Source organism: Protomyctophum parallelum (assembly GCF_964188405.1).
Source record: "Protomyctophum parallelum genome assembly, chromosome: 4".
NCBI lineage: Eukaryota > Metazoa > Chordata > Actinopteri > Myctophiformes > Myctophidae > Protomyctophum > Protomyctophum parallelum.
Genome location: NC_139700.1, coordinates 54,738,317 through 54,755,616, shown reverse-complemented (window position 1 = coordinate 54,755,616; position 17,300 = coordinate 54,738,317). Strand labels below are relative to the sequence as shown.

The 17,300-nt window shown below is 44.7% G+C and overlaps 1 protein-coding gene across 1 annotated transcript in view; it reads right to left on the bottom strand.

The window, feature by feature from the left end:
- The window catches only part of LOC310857311 (cadherin EGF LAG seven-pass G-type receptor 1-like), a 115,202-nt gene that overhangs the window by 27,314 nt on the left and 70,588 nt on the right, over positions 1-17,300 (bottom strand). Inside the window, exons 15-21 of the mRNA XM_083762925.1 lie at positions 16,178-16,298; positions 14,644-14,827; positions 14,176-14,277; positions 13,402-13,496; positions 8,836-9,048; positions 5,824-6,010; positions 4,894-5,046 (exon numbers count right to left, since the gene is read on the bottom strand). Of these exons, the coding sequence (XP_083619051.1) occupies positions 4,894-5,046; positions 5,824-6,010; positions 8,836-9,048; positions 13,402-13,496; positions 14,176-14,277; positions 14,644-14,827; positions 16,178-16,298 (1,055 nt within the window). The remainder of the gene's footprint in view (positions 1-4,893; positions 5,047-5,823; positions 6,011-8,835; positions 9,049-13,401; positions 13,497-14,175; positions 14,278-14,643; positions 14,828-16,177; positions 16,299-17,300) is intronic.

Sequence of the window (17,300 nt, the reverse complement as noted above, 5' to 3'; positions counted from 1 at the left end):
TTATCCTCATAAATATAAATAATCAAGTTATTAATTTCTGTTATTTGAGTTATTTGGTTACAGTCAATTTATACTACAGTATTTGGCTCCACCTATGTGCATCTTATGTGATCTTATAATGTGAAGTGTATCGGAAATCGGGGCCGATCATGACATTTTTAAATGATCAGATCAGGAGCACAAAAATGTGATTGGGACATCCCTAGTATCAATATGATATCCATATCATGATATTAGACTGTATATTGTCCGTGATTTGGGATATTGTACTATTGTGATATTGGAGGAGTTGAATAAAAATATAATTTTCAGATGGGGAAAAATCAGTATCGGCAGATACTCAAAATTAAAATGATCTTACTAAATGTTGCGCAACAGAGAGATGATGATGTTCATAAAACCGTGGCTCTATATACAGACAATATGCTGCAGTAATGAGCAAGTTGCAAATGTTGAGTGAGAGCATGCCTGCACCAGTCTCATCAAGAAGACTGAATAGGGTTGATACAACATTGTTTAACATACAAAGATATTTTTAATTTGTGTGAAGACCAGTACAAGACCAGAACATCTGACAGCCATTATGGCTGGTACTGGTATGTGTACCAGAGACTTAAGGTCCTTCATGCAGCATCAGAAAGGTTGATGAAGTTGTACATCATCTGCTCCTCTCGTACCCAGATCTGTTTGTGTATGATGACAAATATACAATATACAGTATAATACCGGTAATATGCCGAGGCGGCAGTGCCTCAGGGATAGAGTGGCCAATAGAGCGGCTGGATGGAGAACCGTGAGGTTCGCAAGACAAAATTCAGTGTGAACTAACAATATACCGGTAGTACTATATCATACCATATTCTCAGTTCGATCCAGGGCTCCCCCAGAGTTAGACTCTGAACCCCTAATTGATCCCGATGTGCAGGTCGGTGTCTTGTATGGTTTCCTCTGCCATCGGTGTGTGACTGAATGTGTGAATGTAATGCACAATCTATGTAAAGTGCTTTGGATAAAAGCTCTATATACTGTAAATGCACCAATTTCCATTTACGGTATATAAACTCCTTGACTGTTATGATGACATACAGAAGACACTGACTCTGAGGAAGAAGATGATATTGTCTAAATACAAACCCTGGAAACATACAGCATTATAATTTGTAGAACATGGAAAGTCTGATGTTGCATGCTCTAAAAGTGTGCCCATGGGAAATGGGCACAATGAGAGAAGATGCAAATCTCCAAGAAAATCCAGAACTACTACATAGACCTGCAGATATATCGATGAAGAAAACCATGGACCAGTGTCTTCAGTATGTCATAACTCTTATTTATTGAAAGTGATGACTTGTCATCACTTTCATTTATTTAAAGAAAGATGTTAACTACTTCAGTGAGATTAATAAAACCTTTGACATAGATACTGGTCTGCTGTTCTAATTCTTTGTTTTATAGCTGCTATATTTCGTTTAGATATTTAGTGTTTTAGGTAGCATTTATGATATTTGTCATCATATGCAAAGAGATCTGGGTACGAGAGCAGCCGATGTACAACTTCATCAATCTTTCTGATGCTGCATGTGAAGGCCCTGTCTCTGGTACTCTGACCAGTGACCATGTGAAGGCCCTGTCTCTGGTACTCTGACCAGTGACCATGTGAAGGCCCTGTCTCTGGTACTCTGACCAGTGACCATGTGAAGGCCCTGTCTCTGGTACTCTGACCAGTGACCATGTGAAGGCCCTGTCTCTGGTACTCTGACCAGTGACCATGTGAAGGCCCTGTCTCTGGTACTCTGACCAGTGACCATGTGAAGGCCCTGTCTCTGGTACTCTGACCAGTGACCATGTGAAGGCCCTGTCTCTGGTACTCTGACCAGTAGTCCTGGTTTTGTCTATGAACTGATTGCACAAGACCGCAATGACTTTTTTGTGCTATCCCTTTTGGACTGATTGTATGACTGTACTCTGTTGCTGTTTTTACATTTTTGTCTAATAAACTATTAAATCCATCAATCAATCAATCAATCAATCAATTGTGCTGGCCTTCCCACAAATGAAACAATATATTTGTATGTTAAACAGTGTTGTATCCTATTCAACAATGTTGTACCCTATTCAGTCTTCTTGACGAGACGGCATGCTCTCACTCTGGTCTTACTGGAGTAGTTTTCTCAACATGATACAGTATATGATGAGGAGAGGAGAGTATTGAATTTGGGTTTGCCAGGGTTTTATGAACATCATCTCTCTGTTGAACAACAGTTAGTATGTGTTGAAGGTCTTCTGCCGTGGGCTTTATACATTATGGGTCTTGTTTCGTGCTTTTTTCCAACTGTTTAGCAAAGATGATACAAAGATTTGGATCCAATATTCCATTTTGGTAACATTTTAAAGACACACTTCAGAATTTGTACAGTATCTATGTTGTGCATTACGCGCACTATTTTTAGGCTATAGTATATGTGCAGTAACCATATTACAAGTGATACTAATTAAGTCTATTTTCCATTCTGGTGAAACAGTGTCAGGGCAGGGTTCTGCTATTGTCAGTGTAGACTGGACAGGCAGTAGGCTCTGTTACACTAAAGAGAACTAAATGCTAGGTCACTCTCCACTCCAGTCAGCTAAATAGCTACTTGATTTGACAAGGTTCATCTCATCTTTTCACATTCCAAAATATGTGAAATGATTTTACCGGTCATTTTATGAAGAAAGCCACATACTGTAGGCAATAAGATGCAGGTGGAGCCACATACTGTAGTATAACTTGACTGTAACCAAATAACTCAAATAACAGAAATGAATAACTTGATTATCTATATTTAGGAGGATAATATTGAGATTTGAGCTTGATCCAGGTCATGTGCTGCAACATAATAATAGTTAGTAGTTCCAATCTAGGCTTGCATATTTCTCTATTGAAGCGGCATCTATTTGTTCACAATTTCTAATTTCTCAAGTTTGAGACATTTCATACATTTTAGGGACTTCTACTCAAGTGATTTGTCTATGTTTTCCCACCCTTGATAAGTGAAGTAAAAATAAAACTAATGTGATACTGTAGATTTCATTAGTTTTATTTCCCCCCGTTTGGGACACCATATACGTTTTGTGGCATAACTCCACGATTATGCAAGCTACATTTACACAATTGGTATTGCTGGATTCAGTAGAACCTCACCTTTCCTACAAGCCATCATATGTGTTGCTATGACAATCCATTCCAGAGTCACTACAAAGTAGAGAAGACATCTACATAGATGTACAATTCCGCCTACTGTAAGTATGTGTTCAAATGACTATATCTCATATTGACATTCAGATATCGACATTCAGTCTTTTCTAGAATGTAGAGGTATGTTCTGGCTTCAAGTATGCCAAGTTTTGAACCTCTCAGAGCTTCCATTGTGAATCTACATGCCTTTAAGTGCCTCAACCACCAGACGGACAGGCTTTATTTTTAGTTTGAAGTGTATAACTTTAAATAACAATTTCACCACTTTTGCAGTAAAATATTTTTATACAAGAATCCATTTCATGTATGGGAGGCCTTAGAGATGAGGAAAAACTATGTTGTGTTTGGTCCTAACTCCGGTAGGGGTATGCCGACTTCTGGGGGCCATTGTCGCAGTACTACATAGGGCAGGAGCCTATCTCCTGTTTCTGTAGCCATGAGGCCCATAGGGGCAGGAGCCTATCTCCTGTTTCTGTAGCCATGAGGCCCATATAGGGCATGCAGGAGCCTATCTCCTGTTTCTGTAGCCATGAGGCCCATAGGGGCAGGAGCCTATCTCCTGTTTCTGTAGCCATGAGGCCCATAGGGGCAGGAGCCTATCTCCTGTTTCTGTAGCCATGAGGCCCATAGGGCAGGAGCCTATCTCCTGTTTCTGTAGCCATGAGGCCCATAGGGGCAGGAGCCTATCTCCTGTTTCTGTAGGAATGAGGCCCATAGGGGCAGGAGCCTATCTCCTGTTTCTGTAGCCATGAGGCCCATAGGGGCAGGAGCCTATCTCCTGTTTCTGTAGGAATGAGGCCCATAGGGGCAGGAGCCTATCTCCTGTTTCTGTAGCCATGAGGCCCATAGGGGCAGGAGCCTATCACCTGTTTCTGTAGCCATGAGGCCCATAGGGGCAGGAGCCTATCTCCTGTTTCTGTAGCCATGAGGCCCATAGGGGCAGGAGCCTATCTCCTGTTTCTGTAGCCATGAGGCCCATAGGGGCAGGAGCCTATCTCCTGTTTCTGTAGCCATGAGTATGTCGCAGGGACTTACCCCCAATCCAACCCTTGATGCTGAGTGTCAGGCAGGGAGGCATTTGGGTCCCATTTTTAGAGTCTTTGGTATGACCCGGCCGGGGATTGAACCCCGACCTCCCAGTCTCAGGGCGGACACTCCAACCACAAGGCCACTGAGCTGGTTTTAATATATTAAATAAGCTACTAACACAATGTTAATGTATTTATTTATCGCGCATTGCCACGGGTTTTCCCCCTTTCAACCCTTATTTTGAAGAGCCAAATATCTGTAACCGGATGTTACGTTCGCGTTTTCTTTCTGTTGTATTGTCCCCTGTATTGTTGATTGTTATGGACCATGTAGTTCTAAATGAAGATTGATTGATTGATTGATTGATTTTAGTGCAGGGGTTCTCAACGTTTGTGACTCGGGACCCCTGGAAATGCTTTGGCCATGTCTCGCGCCCCCCGCCCCCCTCCCCACCCCAATACAATTTGACCGCTACAATAACCTTATTAATAGAAAATACATCATAAACAAATACTGAAACCAGATATAATCATTAAGGAAAGCTTATGCATGTACTATATAAACTCCTCATTTCCATTTTCCGACCCACGGGTTGAGAACCCCTGTTTGAGTGTACTTCAGTACTTTACCTGCTATACTGTTGACGTGGTCAGCTTGCGAGGAGAGCTCTGGGAAGTGCACATAGGACTGGAGGTCATGAGGGAGGACCGGATGGATCTCATCAAAGTGAGGTATCTTCCTCTGGGAGTTGGCTGCAGGGTCCAGGTAGTCCACAGAGAAAACTGTGTGCGGACAGTAGTAATAGAGTAGTAAACAAAGAGGGGGGGGGGGGGGGGTATTGTTGCATTCACACTTGAAAAGAATGTCTCTGCTGTCTGGAAGAAACTAAATGAAAGAACATCCAGCTCAAGTGGAGATATGAAGAAAAGGAAAAAAATATGGCTAAACGGCTGGAGTTAGCTGGTTTGGCAGCTTGAGGATCCAAATGAGTTAGGAGGTTGTTCATTAACTGAGAATCATTTCGGAGAAGAAAAAAAAATCTAAAACCTAAGAAATTGAGTTAGGTGGTTTCTTCCACCTAACACCAACAACGTATGAATAAAGGGAGATGTCAGAGAGAGTCTGTCCAACCCGGGTGTATTTACCCCCATTCGGTGTCACCCGCATCCGGGTGTATTTTCCAATAACAGCCTCGCTGTTACACCAAATATTATCCCACTTATTACATGGCTACTACTTATTTGACATGAAACATTGATTCTGCGTCCATAGTGACTTAAACAAAGGCAAAAATATAGATTTTGTTCATTATTTAAAAACAAATCAATCAATCGTTTGATTCGATTCAGCACGTTTCTCGGTTATTTGATTCATCGAAAACATATAATTTGAATAGAATGATCGCTAAGAAGTCGAAGCTTTAGTTGAAATAGAATATAGAAAGAAAAGCCTCACTCATGTTGTCTGTGATGATGGTGGAGGGCTTGAGGTAGGTTCTAAAACTCACTCATGTTGTCTGTGATGATGGTGGAGGGCTTGAGGTAGGTTCTAAAACTCACTCATGTTGTCTGTGATGATGGTGAAGGGCTTGAGGTAGGTTCTCCTCATGTTCTGGGCCATGTTCTGGGCGTACTCCTCAAAGCTCCGCAGGAGGAGGCTGGTTCCGCCACTCTCTGAGCGCTGGATCACATCCCAGTGCAGGCCGTTGGTCGGGTCCAAGATGGCGCTGCCCGCCCGGACAATGTTCTGCAACAATCATATACGGTGAGTAGGCGACCGCGTTATGTTATACATGTCTGTATAATGGAGTACGCATGAAAAGAAGCCTAGTATGATACGTAGTGTAACTTTAAATATTTACAACCTACACTACGGTATAATGTTGCACATCAAATAGTGGAAATAGCAGATCTAAAAGACCGTGAAACTATTTTCACAGACGTTTCACTGAAGGTTCATCTGTTTTTGCCTAAAGTTCACCTATGATGGCCAGAATAGGGACAGTTAAGAGGTCAAAACAACACTCATGACACAACAGGGTCATATTTAGTATCAATAACTGAACGACAGCTGTGAAGCTGTTCACAAAAAGGTTTACCTAACTTTGCTACTACAGGGAAAACATAGATAGATAGATTAAAGAAATATGTTTTTTCAGCGATTTTCTTTGTTTTAAGGGTAACTGTTGTATAATTGCAATATTACAATCGAGGGTGTGGTTTAACGTGATTATTGCCACTTCAGTGATGCTTGCGGAACTCGACTTCTTCTCGTTCCTGATCCTGCATCACTGTCGTGGCAATAATCACGTTAAAACACACCCTCGAGTGTATTATTGCTTAATTAGTTCATAGAGTTCACAGATATTGCACAACAGGAGTCCCCCTATAGCAGCATATGGGGGAAAAGGTTAGGGGATATTAGGGGATTAAAAAAAAGGTTAGGGGATAAAACATGGACAAAACGTGATAAAACATGCACGGCTTCGTACACACATAAAGAACAAATGTTCTGTGCTCTGCCTGTGTTTCACCCCAATGCTTTTCCAATCACGTGGTTTGACCAAACACCAAGTGACTCCCATTGGAAATGCATTGGGGCGGCCATGAAACACAGACAAGACACAAGACATGGACAAGACAGTCGTCTCAATAGTATGTCTGAGGCCCTACTATTCTTTACTTTGTTCGCTCTTTATTCTATCCCTTTGTCTGCTGTGTTGTGTTAATGCAATCTGTCGGTGAGCACTTATAACACAGTTGAACAACAATAATTGAGACAGACACAATTCAGAGTTTCAGAGTATTGGAATAGAATGTATTCGAATACGGAGTAGCCGTGAAGCGTTACAATGGAACACCACGTACTGACTCAACACATCTCAGTCAGACTTCAGCCTAAGTACATTATTACCCCCCCCCCCCCCCAGGGGTAGGTGGGTCCTAACACATGCCAATGAGAGACCCCTCCACACAAGTCACAGGTCACAGAAAACAGCTTCTCACGGTTTGGTTTAAGATGTCCTTAAATATACAACTCAGGTCATTCCACATTTCCTTGACAATTGCGGTTTGATGTTATTTTTAATCTACGCTGCTGCACTGTCTGAAGGAAGCCAAACTAAACGTTTACTCTTATGTACCTGTAGACAAGATGTAACAACGTAGACAAGATGTAACAACGTAGACAAGATGTAACAACGTAGACGAGTACAACCTTGAATAGTTGAACCTCAACAGTTTTTAAGCATACGGTAACAGTATATATTTATGTGTTATCTTAACATGAATTACTGATATACTTCTGAAGTATTATGTTTTTATTAGACATTTAAATACGGCACTGCCTTACCGCAAAACTATAAATTACAGCAATTTCAAAAATACTTTTCCGGTGAGTAGTTACACATCAGCGCAGAGACAGAAAGAAGGAGAAGAAAGCTGAGCCAGTAAAAGAATGGATGAGTGATTACTTTGTGTATTTAATCCCCAAACTAACACCTGTGTACTCTGGCCCAAGGCCAGACCACACTCCTCCAGTGGTTCTCATTGGCTCGACCAGACACACACACACACACACACACACACACACACACACACACACACACACACACACACACACACACACACACACACACACACACACACACACACACACACACACACACACACACACACACACACACACACACACACACACACACACACACACACAAAACACAGTCTCCATAAGCCCTTGACCTGGCAAACTTTCCACCTGCGTTTTCCGTCATAAACAATAGACCGGTGCGGTGGTGAGCTGGGCCAATGCCAGCAGTATGCAGTGTTAGCCGTTAGCCATATCTAGCTTTGTGTTTTGGTCACGACCTTAATGAAAGTCATAGAGGACTTGCTAATCGCTTCACTGTATTCATTACACTTAATCCCTGGCCCAGCTCAACTCCATCCTCAAGCAAAGACAATAATATCACCTTCCCAAAAGGAGGAGAATGAACACCCGATGGGGAGGACAGGCTCTTAGCAAACCTGTACCAGCTTTTAAAGGAGGATTTGGCAACTTAGCAACTTAAGAACTTGCCGGGGCTCTTAAACACTTTAGTCAAACAATGAGGTCGTTTTTCTCCCTAAAACGTAACGTCTTAAAGCTGAGTGGGAGACCTCAGGCAACAGCAAAAAGTTCCTAATCAGTTAACTTGTCTCCCAAATGAAATGCCATCCCAGCAATTACATTTTACTTTAAAAAGGACAACAGGTTATTGTTGATTTATATTAGTCTCAGGTATTTTATGCTTCATTTTAGATAGGAGTTAGGAGGAGGAGAGACATGAAACATAAGAGAGACGGTAGAGAGAGACTCCTCACGACCATATCATGTACACTTTTTTAAATTTATTATGCCTGTAGATTGGTTTCATATACACATGGTTTTCATATGTGTGTGTGTGTGTGTGTGTGTGTGTGTGTGTGTGTGTGTGTGTGTGTGTGTGTGTGTGTGTGTGTGTGTGTGTGTGTGTGTGTGTGTGTGTGTGTGCGTGCGTGTGTGCGTGCGTGCAAAGCAACAGTGAATTGTACCTCATGGAACTGTACATCCCTCATGGCGGACATGTTGAAGCCTTGCTGTGTGCTCTCGTACTGCAGCAGGTTGGTCAACAGGCTGTACGCCGTCTTCACGTCGTTGCCATGGAGAGCCGCCGTCCCGCTGGTGGCGACGCGCAGCATGCTCGCCACGCGCATCCACCTGTCGCCGTCGACCTGCGACCCGTTGTTGCAATGCAGCTCCTCGTCCTGGAGGGGGCAGCAGAGAGAGGGTCCAAGTTAGAGAGGTCAACCATGATAGGGGCGGCGGTGGCTCAGGGGTAGAGTGGCCGGATGGTAACTGCAAGGTTGCCAGTTCGAACCCAGAGTTAGTGTCTAAGTGTCCTTGAGCTAGACACTGAACCCCTAATTGCACCAACCAGCACATCAGGAGCAAATTAGGTGTTCAGAGTCTTGCTCAAGGACACTTCGACACTAACTCTGGGGGAGCCCACAGGGTTCGAACTGGCAACCTTGCAGTTACCATCCGGGCCACTGAGCCACCGCCGCCCGGGACCCCCCCTTACTTCTCACTAGGGGTCAATAGGTCATGCTCAGACAGACATACACAAACACAAAGTCACTGTTGGGAGCGTCTGGGACCGCTCAAATAACCACAGACCGCCAGTATGGTACAAACTAAGCGATGAACTGGGTTCACCCACAACACCAGAGGGAGTGCAACAAACCATGTACAACCCAGATTCGGCACAAACAAGGGACTAAATTCTTTTCGCTCCTATGCCACCAAAATGTGGAACGCCCTACCAACAGTCATTAAGACATGTGAATCCCTTGACTCCTTCAAAACCGCTCTCAAAGGGCACCTACGGATGGCTGCAATTCGAAACTGGCCTCTGTAAAATCTGAATCCCCCCCACCCCATTTTCCCTCACTGTATATTGTATCTTTTCCCTTTTTTGCTTCCCATATGATGAATTTAGCTACATAGAAATGTCTATTTGTATGTCTCTAAATGTTTGTATGTCTTTAAATGTTTTGATGAATTGAACAATGTGGACCCTGTTGTAAACAAGTGTAATGCTTAATTGGGTCGTCCACTCACAGTTGACAGTCTTTGTATTGAGTTTGTGCTTAAAATGTACTGTAAATTCTACAAACTGTTAATAAATATTTCAATCAATCAATCAAACCTCTGACGATCAGACATTCCACAGACCGAATACTGCTTGAACCGTCCTGGCCTGTCTCAGACATCTGTTCGATGCACATGGGAATTTACATTTTAACCCATTCTGACCAGGCACCCATTTTGGTGTCAGCATCATGTTATGCTTTAGCTATTTAAAAATAGCAGATCTACAAGCTCATATCGCGCCACCGAGTGGCGCGATACGAGCTTGTAGGTCTGCTATTTTTGAAAAATCGAAGAACGACTGACATTTTTTAGAATCTGATCTCAGGTCAGAATGGGTTCATCAGACCAGTGTGTGTCCAGTGGAGACCTCGTATGAATCTGATCTCAGGTCAGAATGGGTTAAAGAGCGTCACTCATTCCACAATATGACATTTCTGGAGAAATGAATGACACACAAGCAATTGTGGAAGTTACTGTTCTATCTTTTTGAACATGACCTTGCAAAAATAATCTTTAATTTTGGATGGTTTAACCATCTGTCCTTTTGAAATATTGAAGTACAGTATGTGTTCACAGATAGCATGGTGGCTCATCTTTAGAAGCATTAAACACTGTACTACAGGTTCATCAGGGTTAAATTGACACCCTGTGTGCCTCTCTGGTCTTTTGTCTCCCCTGTGGCTTCTCCTTGTCACTTTTCATACTGCATTTCGTCTGTCATATGTTTCAGGTTAAATTATGATTGTCTTTGATTGGCTTTCATGAACGCAGCGTTCGAATGTCGTGAAATGTTCCACGCACAATTCCCACTAGGCCCAGGAAGTACCTCCACAATTTTTTTTTTTTTTTAATTTGCCTCATGGTGGCGCTACATCAGCCTGCTTCAAGTGGAAATACATATTTGTACTGTGGGGTCTCTGTACGGGCCCGCCAGCCAGGTAGGCGCCTCCACACCGGAGAGACTGAGACAGGTAGAGGGAGGCGGGGCACCGCGGCAGCCGCTGGGACGAATCATAGCGGTCCGCTACGTACCTGGGACGAATCAGAGCGGCCCGCTACGTACCTGGGACGAATCAGAGCGGCCCGCTACGTACCTGGGACGAATCAGAGCGGCCCGCTACGTACCTGGGACGAATCAGAGCGGACCGCTACGTACCTGGGACGAATCAGAGCGGCCCGCTACGTACCTGGGACGAATCAGAGCGGCCCGCTACGTACCTGGGACGAATCAGAGCGGACCGCTACGTACCTGGGACGAATCAGAGCGGCCCGCTACGTACCTGGGACGAATCAGAGCGGCCCGCTACGTACCTGGGACGAATCAGAGCGGCCCGCTACGTACCTGGGACGAATCAGAGCGGCCCGCTACGTACCTGGGACGAATCATAGCGGCCCGCTACGAACCTGGGACGAATCAGAGCGGCCCGCTACGTACCTGGGACGAATCATAGCGGCCCGCTACGTACCTGGGACGAATCAGAGCGGACCGCTACGTACCTGGGACGAATCATAGCGGCCCGCTACGTACCTGGGACGAATCAGAGCGGCCCGCTACGTACCTGGGACGAATCAGAGCGGCCCGCTACGTACCTGGGACGAATCAGAGCGGCCCGCTACGTACCTGTCAAGCCGATTCCTTCCCACCTGCGGCAGACATCTGCGGGGTATAAAAGCGGCCGCCTCCCTCCATTCACCGCTTGCCCTCTCTGTGTGTGTGCACGTATAATATAGGCGTCTGGCGGTAAGAGATCTCACATAGGATTGGGTGGGGCGGCGGTGGCTCAGGGGTAGAGTGCCTGGGTGGTAACCGTAAGGTTGCCAGTTCGAACCCGGGCTCCCCCAGAGTTAGTGTCGAAGTGTCCTTGAGCAAGACACTGAACCCCTAATTGCTCCTGATGTGCTAGTTGGTGCCTTGCATGGTTTCCGCTGCCATCGGTGTATGAATGGGTGAATGTAATGCACAATCTCTGTAAAGCGCCTTGGATAAAGGCGCTATATAAATGCACCATTTACCATTTAGGATTCCCTCTCTAAATAATGCCATGTATTGTGACTCTCTCTCCCTCCCGCAGGCCTTCTCCTGGCTCGACACGGCCTCGGGCGAGACGAGTAATTAAAGGACAAGGCAGGTGTGATGACACCGTGGATAGGAATCCCTCCTCCCCCGTTCTGCCCTTGAACGATATATGACGGTACTTCCGTAGGGTTTCTCCTAAGTTTATCCTGCTGGAATTGAGCTGGCCACCGGCCCCAAGAATCCCAAAAGGAAGAAAACCCTATGTTACTGTAATAACTAATCTCTATGTTCACCGCCCGGACCCTCTGGCCCCTGGAGAAGAAGAGAGATAGAGACTTTGATTTATAGTTTTCGCTCAGACGAATTCTCACCTCCTATTGGCCTTTCCTTGTAAACTCACTTCTGAATAAAACCAGCCTGCGGGCGAAGACTCTTGCGGTCTTGGGTCAAAGTGCGACAGTACATTTAAAAACTGTGTACATTGGTGACTATAACCTGATCTTGAGGCCTACAAAATCAGGATTTTTTTCTTATCAACTAGTCAACTAGTACCAACAAGGTGGCCTAGTGGATTGACTCATGGTGGCGCTATACATCAGCCTGCTTCAAGTTTTGGCCTATAGGTCACACCCCAAATCTGCATTTTCTGCTTTGAAAAAAATCTTTTCAAAACTCACAAATCATTACACGTGATCTATGGCAGGGGTTCTCAACGTTTTTGGCTGGGGACTCCCAGAAATGCTTTGGCCATGTCTCTGGGGACTCCCAGAAATGCTTTGGCCATGTCTCTGGGGACTCCCAGAAATGCTTTGGCCATGTCTCTGGGGGGTAGATCAGGGGTTGCGAACCCCTGATCTGATCTATGGAGTTACGATCTATTGAGTTATGTGATCAAGATGTATCAGTCAGATTTGTCAGATTCCTGCCTTGCCTATGACTGACTGACTGACTGACTGACTGACTGACTGACTGACTGACTGACTGACTGACTGACTGACTGACTGACTGACTGCCGTCCAAAGTTGGCAGGCATGTTTTCATTATGGAACATTTGTTTGCCTTCTGTAAGCAACGTGTGTGTAGTCTCTGGAGACAGAATGTTGACTCACAAGAGGGCGCTGTTTTTCCTTTGTTTTGCAAATCGGTTCCCAGAACAAATAGTATCAAAACACTATCAACCTTGGGCACATTATCTAAAGCATATCTGCAGGTAAAATGAGATAGCAGATGCAACGTTTGGAGTCGATTAACTTTCTCTCCTATTCAGCTCATAAAAACATTTCTTACCTGTCTATCAACTCAATATTAGATTGGCTTTTCAAATGATTTAGAACTGGAAAACATTATGATTTGAGTTCAGTCAGTCAGTCAGTCAGTCAGTCAGTCAGTCTGGCACGCACGCACGCACTCACACGCACACACTTGACGCACACACACACGCACACACCTGCTTTTTCAACTGTGAGAACGTGTCGGAGGTGCAGTTGAAGAGGTCAGGAGGCAACCAGCTGTGTTCGTCGCTGCAGTGGCGGATTGCAGTGCCTAGACAGACAGACAGACAGACAGACAGACAGACAGACAGACAGACAGACAGACAGACAGACAGACAGACAGACAGAGTGATTTGTAGTTTGACAGTTCACTTAATGAAAACAATCTGGAGGAACTCTGCAATACCAACACATGCATGGGATTAATTTTTGCAAACTGTGGATTCATCAATTCTAATTCGCCACGTTTAAAGTTTCTGGATTGCAGAGGTCACAAAGCAAAGGATTGCGTTAAATGCTCCGTCTGCTAGGACAAACCGTAGATATATAAGCCTAGAGAACCTCATTCGCTGCTTCAGTTCACTGGAGCGACATGGATGCATGTTATGGAGGCCGTCTTATTGCACAGCACGCTGCCACTCAAAGGCCCCATTTACACTGGCAGACAAATCCAGCCTGAATCAGATCTGAGCCGTATCCAGATTGGAATCTGATTTGTTTAAATGAGTCATGTGACCATTTAAACCAATAGTAGATACTCATGCTCATTAACGTCACATAGGCGGACACAGAGTCACGGACATTGCTGTTCCTTGGAGTGGTTGCACCACTCAATAACTGGAGACGTACACTTCGCTCATTGAAAAAAGCAATGAGACACACTGGGCCAAGCAAACGTGAGGTAGTGCTATGTTTATGTTTAGTGGTAACTTTACTTTGTGTTCACTTACCAGTGGACCCTTTGGGACACTTCATAGCTGCAGGTTGACCGAACTGGGTTCTCGGCCACCAGACGCCTGCATCAAAGGCCTTAGGACAGCCCTCGTACACCACTGGAAGAGAGACACAGAGCAAACACAATATGTAAGATAATTAGGGCTGTGGAAAAGGACGACGTGAAGGAAGGAAGGAACAAAGAGGGGAAAAAAATACGTTTTGAATGATGGGAAAAGAAGGATTCACAAATGAAAGGAGGGAGAGAAGTGAAGGAAGAAAGGAAATATATGAGTGAGTGAGTGAGTGAGTGAGTGAGTGAGCGAGCGAGTGAGTGAGGATTCGAGCCAGTCAGTGAGAGAGAAGATTTACCAGAGGGACAGCTTGTTTAATTCTGCAGTATAGTGTCTATCTTACCAATGCAGCCATTGGAGGTGACCTCAGCATAAGGGTTGTCACAGTGATTAGTATAGTGTCTATCTTACCAATGCAGCCATTGGAGGTGACCTCAGCATAAGGGTTGTCACAGCGGTTGCACTGGCGTCCGATGACCCCCGTCCTGCACTGGCACTGCCCCGTGACGGGGTCACAGGTACGGGACAGAGCGCCCAGCTGGAAACACTCACAGGGGTGGCAGGTGTCGCTCCCTTTGGGACGGAAATAGTTATCCTGCCAAACGGAGCACAGAGATGCATTAGCAGATAAAACGAGGCCCCCGGTATACCACATTAGTGTAGAATCAGATTTAGGAGTATTTGATTGCCAGGGAAGGAATTTGCCTCGGTGAGGATGAAGGCATAAAGGCTCTTTCATGACGGGCAGCGAGTGACGCATGAAGGCGTTCTCGCCTGCATCAGCGACAGGTCTGCTCATGAGGGACGCGGGAAGCACAGCGTGGAAAGGAGGCTAGGAGAGACAGGTCTGCTCATGAGGGACGCAGAACGCGTAGCGTGGAAAGAAAAGCTCACCAAAATCCAGGTCTAGTCGCCCCACGGGCGCACGCACAAAAGAGCATGCATGCGTCAATTCCATGTGCCCGTGACGGTGAGAATACGCTTGTATAATCAGCCCTCAACTTCTCTGCGTGTCTAGAATAAATGCACGCCTCTCAATGAAATGAATTGCTAAGGCGTGTCAGTCACTCCACTCACTTTCCCATCTGAAAAGGCCTTTACCCTGAGAGCAACAGCATAGAAACATCAACATCAAATCTTTTCATCAAAAATTGCCAATCTTTAAGCTTGTAGAACTGATATTATGTTCACCCGAGATTGAAAATTGAGAAGGATTAGTATAAAGAAGCTAGCCACTATATATAAAATCATTAAAATGTGATGCACAACGTATAATGAAGTTAAGTTGTCTATTACAGTGGTGCTCAAAGTGGAACAGAAAAATGAGCAACAGTTTAACAACTCTAACGCCTATACTTAGGCTATTTTAAAATAGCCTACTATCTGTAATTTTTTGCAGATTTGGATTTTAGTAGAGAAAGTAGAGAAAAAAGGAACCCGCACACTGTCTTCACTTATCTTCATCATCTGAACGACCGAAACGTTGCTCAATAAATCTAATTATGTAAGTGAAGACAGTTATCTGACGCACATGTCCACTGTAGGTGTGCAGAAGGACTGTTTTCTTCTAAAGTTTTCTTCGACAAACACAAACATGGCACACAATCTTTTGGGACGTAAACATGGGTCCCTGGCCAAATACATACATTAATTTGGGTGTTGTTGAAATTAAAATGTTTGAGAACCGTCTGCCACCCAAATAAATTCAAATTTCAGACCAATCAATGTCCACTGTTCTGGAATTTGAATTTCTATGTAGACTGGGACCCGGAGATAAAAAAAGAAATGCATTTTAAATCCAATTGGGGTTTCAAAATGAAATGAAAAAGGTGAATCGATGCGATAATGTACAGTATTGTGCACTCCATAGTGTGCGTATGCAGCGCTAGTGCAGAGAATGGCGTGATGTCATTTAACAGTGTACTTACTGTACACAGTACTGTACCTTACAACGACACTCCCCCGTGGTCTTGTTGCAGTCCCGATAGTAGCCTTTGGTAACGTCACAGTTACACGGGCCACAGATGGGGTTCCCCCACCATCCACGAGCACAGGGCACGTTAGCTCTGGAAGCAACACACCCATGAATTAGTCCCACACTGGCACACAGACAGAGCACAGGGCACGTTAGCTCTGGAAGCAATACACCCATGAATTAGTCCCACACTGGCACACAGACAGAGCACAGGGCACGTTAGCTCTGGAAGCAATACACCCATGAATTAGTCCCACACTGGCACACAGACAGAGCACAGGGCACGTTAGCTCTGGAAGCAATACACCCATGAATTAGTCCCACACTGGCACACAGACAGAGCACAGGGCACGTTAGCTCTGGAAGCAACACACCCATGAATTAGTCCCACACTGGCACACAGACAGAGCACAGGGCACGTTAGCTCTGGAAGCAATACACCCATGAATTAGTCCCACACTGGCACACAGACAGAGCACAGGGCACGTTAGCTCTGGAAGCAACACACCCATGAATTAGTCCCACACTGGCACACAGACAGAGCACAGGGCACGTTAGCTCTGGAAGCAATACACCCATGAATTAGTCCCACACTGGCACACAGACAGAGCACAGGGCACGTTAGCTCTGGAAGCAATACACCCATGAATTAGTCCCACACTGGCACACAGACAGAGCACAGGGCACGTTAGCTCTGGAAGCAACACACCCATGAATTAGTCCCACACTGGCACACAGACAGCACAATACACCCATGAATTAGTCCCACACTGGCACACAGACAGAGCACAGGGAACGTTAGCTCTGGAAGCAATACATCAATTTACAATTTAGGCATTTAGCAGACGCTCTTAATCCAGAGCGACTTACATTTAAGCAAGAACAAAAGCATGGGAATACATCACATCAAAGCATTTATCATGAAACATGCGTAAGCTAAGAAAGTAACAGTGGGATGTCTATATAATGAAACTATACATACACTATACATAATAAACTATACATATTTACTACTATGCTATACATATGTACTATGGCGTGCTATGACTAAATACAATACAATTATAGTGCTGTCTACATAACATGCTATAGG